The sequence below is a fragment of the Nelumbo lutea genome, chromosome 2, assembly GCF_056320005.1.
Source record: "Nelumbo lutea isolate HS-2025 chromosome 2, American lotus-T2T, whole genome shotgun sequence".
In the NCBI taxonomy this organism is placed as follows: Eukaryota; Viridiplantae; Streptophyta; class Magnoliopsida; order Proteales; family Nelumbonaceae; genus Nelumbo; species Nelumbo lutea.
In genome coordinates, this window is record NC_142685.1 from 34745308 (window position 1) to 34754976 (window position 9669).

General features: G+C 35.8%; 1 protein-coding gene across 1 annotated transcript; it reads left to right on the forward strand.

Annotated features, from left to right (window-relative positions):
* Positions 1–367: 367 nt before the first annotated feature.
* On the forward strand, positions 368–9251 carry LOC148869788 (putative apyrase 1). Its single transcript, XM_088969491.1, has 9 exons — positions 368–1076; positions 2400–2528; positions 2632–2688; positions 2836–2928; positions 5321–5526; positions 6233–6324; positions 8189–8403; positions 8520–8709; positions 8825–9251. Exons 1-9 carry the CDS (start codon positions 765–767, stop codon positions 8938–8940), a joined length of 1410 nt encoding a protein of 469 aa, XP_088825617.1. The 5' UTR covers positions 368–764; the 3' UTR covers positions 8941–9251.
* The last annotated feature ends 418 nt before the right edge of the window (positions 9252–9669 follow it).

The window sequence follows — 9669 nt, forward strand, 5'->3', positions numbered from 1 at the left end:
GTCAGGCACTAGAAATTTGAGTTTGACATGCGCTTTGTATTGGCCAGTTGAGAATCAATCTCCGAATTTGGTTCACGGGGCTACAAAGGTGATGTAGAGATGAATTCGAGGATTGGATGCAACGGGAGAATGGAAAAAAACCAAGTGGGGGAATAGAAGTAATAAGAAATTACTATCACTAGGTAAAAAAAATTACATGCAGAAGGATTATTTAAGAAGCCTGACTCGCCGTTTAGGGGCAATTTGGTAACAAAAATTGTATTTACGTTGAGATGGACAACTGTTGGTCATTACTAACAATGTTCTAAGGGACGGTGAGTTTTTAAAACTGATGGTTTTGTGACGTTTTAAAAAATCATGCTGAGTTTAAATGGCGAAAAGTTATGATGAATTTTAGACAATTGTACAGAAGATATTTTAAGCAGCACGTGTCATTAAACACATGGGTCCACGTTATCTGCAGCTTATCTGGAAAGGAATCTTGCTGTATCGAGTTTCAGCATCTTCTACTGTCTGCCTCTGCATCGGACGGGGGATGTACATCAGCGCATGTACTCTGATAGGGACTGGGGGGATGAACTTAGGGAGAGAGAGAAAGATTAGCTGTTCAGCGGGCCCGGACAGCAATCTTTGTCTCTCTCGTACGACATTTTCATTCAATCCTTCTCTCCCTTATTTTATCCGTTCACCGGAAGAGGAGAGAGCTGGCCAAGTTTGCAGACTCACTGATCCATCCCCTCCCCGATCCAGACCAAGTGGAGATAATGCTGAAGCGGTCGATACAGCAAGGTTCCTTCTCCGACAGGCTGAGGGGCATAATGCTTCTCGCCTCTGTCTCGCTCCTTCTTATCTCTTTCGTTCTCTTTCTCACGCCGCGATCACCTTCCGACGGTCTCCTCTCCGTCGAATCCGACCATGTTCGTCTCGAGCGTAGGGGCTTGCTCGAGCTCCGGGAATCCAGGAATTATGCGGTAATATTTGACGCCGGAAGCTCTGGTAGCAGAGTACACGTGTTTTGCTTCGACAAAACTCTGAATCTCCTTCCCATTGGAAACGTTCTAGAGCTCTTCGTACAGGTGAGCTCGTGCTAATTTATTAGCTCATTTAGAAACTAGAATGACGTCCTGAGGTTGGCATTGTACCGCTTCTTCATTTCTTTGGCTCCTTTAGAACAACTATACTTGAACTAAAAACCTACGTCTTGTGTTTGGAACTTTGGATAACGGAATTTGCTCGTTTTAATGCAATGGGTTTAGAGAAGATTCTCGGATAACTATGGTAGACCCTATTTTTTGCATGAGAGAGAATGACGGTTCAGCCCAGGGTTTGTAGGCGTAAAGTAGGTGCCAGCTCGGAATTGATGCCAATTCACGGGCGGGCGTTGGTGATAGGGTGTAGACTATTACCATGGGTTGTTAAATTTTGAACGTTAATAGCCTTGTAGTGGAAATAAAAAATATGCATCGGTCCTATCCGTATTTTTCCGAAAAAGAAAAACCCCTTGATTTCTAGTTTCTACTGTTTTCCTGCTTCTGATTTTGACAACAGCTTTCTGCTTTCGGTCTTGTCCGCTAGGTTTTCTGTGTTAATTCAATAATATGTTTGTGTTGAGACATAGAAACTTTTATCCCTTCTAAAAATCTTTTATTATCATATAAATATAATGCTGTTACTTGCCTGGCCAGTTATTGGCCCCATGGCAAGATGACCATTATATATTTTTTTTCTATTTAGAAAAAGGGTCATTTACTAGATCACCCCTATAGTTAGCCTATCCTATCCACTATAGACTATATTTTACAATAATTTTATTTAATCAACCTTTCATTATGAACTATTTGCCTTGCCCTATGAAAATAGTAAATGATCACCTATGCTAAATGGAAAATGTTTAAGGGCATGGAACATGGTTGTTTATTCCAAAATTACCCCTAAACTGAGTGGAAAATGTTCAAGAGTATGGATCCTTGTTTATTCCAAAAGTACCCCTAATACTTTTTTGACCAAATACAGAAAAATACTGATTGTCTGTGTTTTATTAGGTGTAAAAATGGTATTTTTTTTTTGTTTTTAATTTGTTTCGATTAAATTTATTTGAATGGATGTGTTGATTAAGTAAATTGATTGCAAACTACAGAGGATGTTTTAGTAAATTCATAAAATTATAGGGGTATTTTAGTAAATGACCCTTTAGAAAAATGCTCTTTTTTCTCTCTGTTTCTAGCTTCTTGCCCTGTTATCTGAATGCTGCCTGTTTTCACTTATTTTAGGCCCCACAATTAGAGATTAATGAGGATGTTTTCATGTCAACATTTATGAGGCCCATCCTATGATTTACGTGCATATATTGATCTAGTGTGCATGTTTTTCCAAGTCTATTATGTTCATTGTTGTTGCAGACAAAACCAGGTTTGAGTGCATATGCCAATGCTCCCGAGAAGGCTGCAGATTCTCTGCTATCTCTTTTGCAGCAGGCAGAAAATGTTGTTCCTAAAGAGTTGCGTAACAAGACACCGGTCAGAGTTGGGGTGTGTATTTTATGATATCTTTTGTTATAAAATATTTAATCTATGCAATTCTTCCATACCTGTTACCTGTTGTCCACTCTGATTGACTCCAATGTATATTCAGGCAACGGCAGGCCTGAGGGCATTGGAAGGTGATACTTCAGATAGAATTTTGCAAGCGGTAAATCTCATGTTTTTCCCCTTTCTTTTTATGAATTATGTGTGTAGATGCATGTGTTTATATTGCCTTTTTTTTTTTTTTTTTTTTTTTATAAACACTTGAATATGTACCCCCTCCCCTCATGGCTTAAAATACTTTGTTCCTTAGGTCAGGGATTTGCTTGTCAACAAAAGTTCCTTGAAGTCAAAACCAGAGTGGGTCACTGTTCTGGGTGGAACTCAGGAAGGTACCTATCAGTGGGTATGCTGTTTTGAACTTCACTCTACATACATTCATACCTTGAGATCATACATACAGAATCATAGATTGCAAAAACAAACTACCTCGTGGACGATGAAGGAATAATTATTCTGTTCTAGATGAAATCCTGCTATACAATCTTAAATGTAACGATGATTGACCTTGGGAGGCTGTAAAGAGAGGATTATGAATCTTTATGACTTCTTTCTTTCTTTAGGTGCATAGCCCTTTTCAAGATTCATTTAATTTCTCAGTCCTTAGTAATCCGTAGAGTTCATCATTTGGATTGGTGTTTTCTTTTTCCAGTTTTCTATTCTCAATTTTCATTCCTTATAAATCAAGGTATTAATTATTAGTTATATTAGTTATTTAAACAAATTTACTTGGAGCATGTACCACAACATCAATTGTGGTGAGAAGTCACAAAGGTTCCTGCACCTTTTTGGGCGAAGATAGGTAAAGAAGTTAGTAGTATAAAAATAGTAGAGGCAATGAAGAAGACAACAAATAACATTGTTTTCTTTTAAGTGACTAAATGAAAGTGGAAAAAACTAAAGGAATTGATGTCTATAAGTTATGGTACATATGCACAACCGAATTAAGGATTCCAAAAAAAGTCAACAGCCAAAAAAAGAGGAAGAGAGAGTTTCTTTGAACATTTAGACTGGACAACCAACTTATGATCTCCTCAACAACTACATTGATTACCCTGATACCCCCCATCCAGATTTCTTTTTTGATAAATTATTCTAGAGTGCCTTTCAAGCCAGATAGCCCAAAGAGTTGCCAAAGGGACAACCGGCCATTAAACATTTGCCTTTTTTGTTCACCCCAAAGATGCGCCATTCTGCTAATAAAGCTGAAACAAAACAGGGGGAGCACCAGTGGAAGGAAATAACCTTGCTGAAGTGCCACCAGATTCTAGAAGAGAAACTGCAGTGAAGGGGTGGCTATATGTCTTGGGTTCTGGGTTGACATGACATGTCAGGAAGATTTGCTCCCTCTGTCACCAGCATTTCTTTGGTTAGACTTTTCTCCCATGCTATCACTCAGGTAAAGAACTTGGTATTTAAGGGGGCCGCATTGCCCCAAGTAGTCTTACTTGGGAAGGAGGAACTGGTAGGTCTGATCAGACCATGCTAGAAAGACTAACTGAAAATAAACCTGATTTGAGACCATTTTGAGCACCTGGATTGGAGTCTCGTAAGTACTTTTACTTCTGGCAGATTTTTCTTCATTATGCCCAAGCAGACACGGCGACATTCTTGTTCTTTATCATATCCAATAAAAAGTGAAAGTTATCATCATCATCATCATCATCCATGCCTTATCCCAACTATATGGGGTCGGCTACATCAATCCTGTTTCGCCAATCCATTCTATTTAATGCCATATATATCCATTGTTAAATTATTAGTGCTTTAATCATTTCTTACTACTTCCACCCATGTCCTTTTTGGTCTACCCCTAGACCTTCTAGCCCCTTCAACTTGTATAACAAATCACTTCTTCTAACAGGTGCTGTTGATGGTCTTCGAACCGGCTTATAGGTATAGGAACCTAGGAGTATGGTCAACTTCATTCCTGATCCTATCCTTTCTAGTTTTTCCACTCATCCATCTTAGCATTCACATTTCTGCCACACTCATTTTTTGGACATGTTGTTTCTTGACTGTTAAACACTCTACTCCACACAGCATAGATGCATAGCTGGCCTTATAACCGTTTTACAGAATTTTCCTTTTAATCTAAGCAGTACTTGCCTGTTACATAAAAGTTCAGATACACCCCGCCATTTTTCCCATCCTTTTCTAGTTCTTTGGGTGACATGCCTCTCAACTTCGCCAGTGTGAGCTTGTCTTACATTACTGGACCCAAGCCTGGATAAAGGGGGAGGGTGTGTCAGGTAGGCAGCTGGCGCTAAAACTTTTGCCAAACCTAAACCTTAATGAATAAAAGGGAAAGTTACCAATGAAAAATGTTTTTCTTTTAATGCACCTTTTTTTTACATCTTTGTACTTATTATTAATATTTTTTTTATTATTCTTAAAAAATTCAGGTTCTTTTACCCATTCATTCTCTTGCAATTCATGAGATATTATCAACATAAGTTTCCATTAGCCAAAAAAGCATAAGTTTCCCTATTCCCAACATTTATAATCTTTAAGGAATTACATATCAATGATGTATTCCTGCTTGCTGTATACTCTCTTCTGCATCTTAGGCTCAGTTTGGAAAGAGTACAAATACAAATATGAGAGTACAAAACCTTGTATTTTGTATGTATTTGTACTGTACATATTTGTATTTGTACTCTTTCCAAACTGAGGCTTAATAGTTTTCATTGGTTATAGTTTTATATTATTTTCTGAAATTGCTTCTAAATGTACAGGCTACCATAAACTATCTACTAGGAAGATTGGGAAAGAAATACCCAGATACAGTGGGAGTAATTGATCTTGGAGGTGGATCTGTCCAAATGGCATATGCAATCTCAGAGAAGGCTGCTGAAAAGGCTCCAGCTGTAAAGAATGGGGAGGATTCATATGTGAAAGAACTGTTTCTTAAAGGAACCAAATATTATCTTTATGTCCACAGGTTTTCCATCTTCCTATGCTAATTGCTGTTATGATTCTTGGGTTAGTTATTTTTTAATAAACAACATTAAAGTGGATTTCATTATGGATATGAAAAAAACCCTTGCAATCCAAAACGTGGATAGCAGGTTACAAACAAAAACAGTAGTATGCTCTGTATTCTCAATATAGAAATTCAATCTTCTTCCAGTTCTGGAGTGTCCCATGCAAGTTTATCTGTTGTGACCCTTTTTCTTGATATCTGCCAAAGAATTTGCAGGTCTAGTGATCCACTTGAATGACCAATTCAAGTTAGTAGCTAGAGCCCTTACTTCCCTAACCAAGAATCCTAGTACCCATGGTGCATCTTCATCTGAAGTTATCTACTTAATCACCACCAGACAATCACCTTCAACATGTAATTCTTTCTAGTCAGCTGTTGAAGAAAATTTTAACACTTGTTTTCGTGCTAACAGTTCTGCATTTAACAAGTTTCCAACACCAATAGGCCCTAAGAAGCTAGATAGAGTTTTTCTCCTATCATTTCTGATTACTTGAATGGCAAATTTTTCATATTAGATACATTGGTTATTTTGAAAGACAATTTTTTTTTTTTTTTTTTACTTTGTTTTGAATGAAACCTTATATTTTGAATTATTGTGGCTTTGATTTTTTGAAAATGACCTGTTAAATATGTGCCTCTTTACATGTTGCATTTTGTATTGCAGTTACTTGAACTATGGTTTATTAGCAGCCCGAGCAGAGATTCTGAAGGCTGTGGGAGGCTCTAAAAATCCATGCATTTTGAATGGCTATCATGGTACTATGTATATCTTCATTTCCCATATATCTTTGATGCAGGGCTACTGCTGTGGTTTTTCAATAGTTAGTATTTTTATTTTTTTGAGTCATTAGTAGCTTTCCTAATTGCACTGGGATTGGGTTTTCCTAGTTACATTAGTAGCAGGTTTTCCTAAATATTCTAGGAGTTGGTTGTTCTAATTGGTTGAGTTGTTTTAGCAAGTAAAATTTATTTTAGTAGGTCAGAGCCATGGACTTGTACATAATACCCTAATGGGGTAGGGGGTTGGGCAGCTGCTGCTGCCTAGGGGTCCTTTCATTGTCTTTGGATTACATGTTACACAAATAGAGTAAGTTTTCTATGCTATTAAAGTAATAGTAACCGATAAAAAAAAAAAGAATGAATGAAAGAAAGAAAGAAAGAAAGAAAGAAAGAAAAAAGAGACCATATAGTTACCATCTTGTCTCTGCCTGATCTAGGCATCTAGCATATAACAAGCTTAACAACTAAAATAGCCAAGTCCATAACGTCAATGCTTCCTCATCATTTTACCTTGGTGAATGAAGCCTTGGCTCATTATGTTTTGAATTATTGCGGTCATTAAATGATGAATCTCCACTGAATGTCATCTCAATGATCTCGTCAAGCAAGATGAACTTCCTGACCTTCCATTATGCCTACTATTTGAGAACCTTATGGTCCATCCTACTATTATTTCAAGAACAGCTTGTTTCTCCCCTCCTTCAAAGAGACGGTTAAATGTGAGGAAATGTATTGATTATCCATTCTTTGGAGTAATTGGGATAATTATGTGAATAATTGTGGCAGCCAGAAACTATAATGGCAATTAAGAGGGGATGATTACTGCTCGTTGTCTTCCAATTTTGAAATACTTTTATTCTTGTTCTTTAGGTTTAAAGTATATATTGATATGATATATCATCTTTGTATCCATTGCCATGCATATTGGTATGATTTGCCTCCATATTGTACTATATCAATGGATATGGTCCCATACACATCAATATGGAAGCGTATTGGTGCCTAGTTTGACAAAGCTGTATATTGAACACTTTTGGTTTGTTTTTGAACTTTAATAAAAATTGAAATAGAGTTGTAGTTATAAAAAATGAAATAAATAACTTAATATTTATTTTTTCCTAAAAAGTTATTAAAAACTAAATATTATAAAAATAATTTATTTTGTTTAATGATTTATATGTTTTATTTTACATATAACTTATATGTTAAAAATGAAAATATATTTATTATTTATATAGAAGTGCTAAATAAATGAATTTTCCAACAAATTAATAAAAATTAAAAATTATAATTATAAAAACAAAAATAAATAATTTAAGATTTAATTTTCCCCAAAAATTTAATAAAACCGAAAGTTATAAAGATAATTTATTTTATCTACCTTAAATGGTTGTGTAAAATAAAACAATTATTTGTTACAAATGAAAACATGTTTGTTATTTTAAAAATATAGTTATATAAATAAAATTTCCCACAAATTTAATAAAATTGAAATAGAGTGATAATTATTGTATGATGCGTACATGTTCTAAAGGCCTGATATTTTTTATTGTAATGTTTCTCTTCATATAACCTATTAAAGTGTGCATTTCTCGTCTGTTTACCTTATTCATATATGATTCAGATTTATATTTATTTATTAATATATTTATATGATTTGTATGCATTTCCTAGCGTATCTAAGCGTTTCCATATTTTTTGTTTGTATCCATGTGTTTCCAAAATGTATTCGTATCCATATATGAACTATCTGACAATACTTGGTACCGATATTTTGATCCTTGGTTTCAAATGGTTGCTCCAAAAAACTAATAGATGATGTCCTCTTTTCTTCTTCAAGGGTCTTACAAATATGGGGGTCATGTATATGAAGTATCAAGCTCTGCATCTGGTTCCAACATTAACGAGTGCAGAGGGGCTGCTTTTAAGGCTCTCAAAGTTAATGAATCATGTACACACATGAAGTGCATGTTTGGCGGAGTATGGAATGGTGGTGGTGGGGTTGGACAGAAAAATTTATTTGTTGCCTCATTTTTCTTTGACAGGGCTGCTGAGGTAATTAGACATTCATAATCTAGACCCATGAGAACTCCTATAATCATCATCATCATCATCATAATCACATTTGTTGCTTTGTGTTAATGCTGACTGGATCGTGTTTCTATACACAGGCTGGTTTTATAGATTCCAACAAGCCAGTTGCCAAAGTCCGCCCTGTGGATTTTGAGGAGGCTGCAAAACGTGCTTGTGAAACTAAACTTGCTGATGCTGAGTCTATCTATCCGCTTGTTGAGAAGGATAACTTGCCTTATCTATGTATGGACCTTGTCTATCAGTTCACATTGCTTGTAGATGGGTTTGGTACGTTAAATTTACAGATCATCCACTGTTGAAATTTCATTCTTACTTTTCTCTGGCAAGCATTATTTAAGGATTCTAATATTCTCATATTGGCTACTGTTATTCCCTTGGACAGCTCTAGATCCTTGGCAGGAGATCACATTAGTGAAGCAAGTGAAGTATGGGAATTCCCTGCTTGAAGCAGCTTGGCCATTAGGCAGTGCCATAGAAGTTGTATCATCATCAACATAACCGGAACCTTGCATTAGTTTGGAAACTTTTGGTTCACAGATTTCTTTCGCTTTGACGCGTACAATTTCTCGGGATGACTGGCGATTCTTGTTTAAAAGCCTTCAGAGATTGAGACTGTTTTAGTTCATTTTTGGATAAGCCTCTCCGTTGGCAGCAGAGAGTGGATATTATAAAGTTTATTTTTTTTTATTACAGTTAAACTCAAATTGGATATCTGATATGATATTCAAATTTGAGAATCATAATCTTGAAAATCCGATGGATCCTTATCAAATTCAGATCAATTGAATTTCTTATCGAATTGGATCCGATATTACCCTTTACTGAATCCAATCCATTTGCATTCCTACACATAAAATAGCCTTAGAAGTGACGTGAGTTGATCCTTTAATTCAAGGTTATCTCATCAAGTGATATGCAAGAATTGAGAAAGCTAGGTCATTGCAGAAGCACAAAGAAATGAAATGAAATATTTTTATATGGGTTTTGAATTTTATCTAAATTTTGGTCTCATTGATGTTTGTTGGTAAATACTATATATATATATATATGTGTGTGTGTGTGCGCTAGCAGCAGCAATGAGGAAATGATCTAAAAGTGTAAAGAATTCAAGAAAATTACCAATGGGAATGCTATACTTGAAGAGTCTGAGGTACACAATTTCGTTTTGGTTGCACCAATGAGAAGTAAATGAGTAGACAAGATAATCCATGGTTTTCAAAAAGGAAC

Bases quoted from the DNA above. Each gene is read 5' to 3' on its own strand.
- LOC148869788 (XM_088969491.1), top strand. From the start codon at position 765: ATGCTGAAGCGGTCGATACAGCAAGGTTCCTTCTCCGACAGGCTGAGG. The intron at 5,527-6,232 runs GTTTTCCATCTT...TTTGTATTGCAG, and splicing joins TATTATCTTTATGTCCACAG to TTACTTGAACTATGGTTTAT. The intron at 6,325-8,188 runs GTACTATGTATA...TTCTTCTTCAAG, and splicing joins CATTTTGAATGGCTATCATG to GGTCTTACAAATATGGGGGT.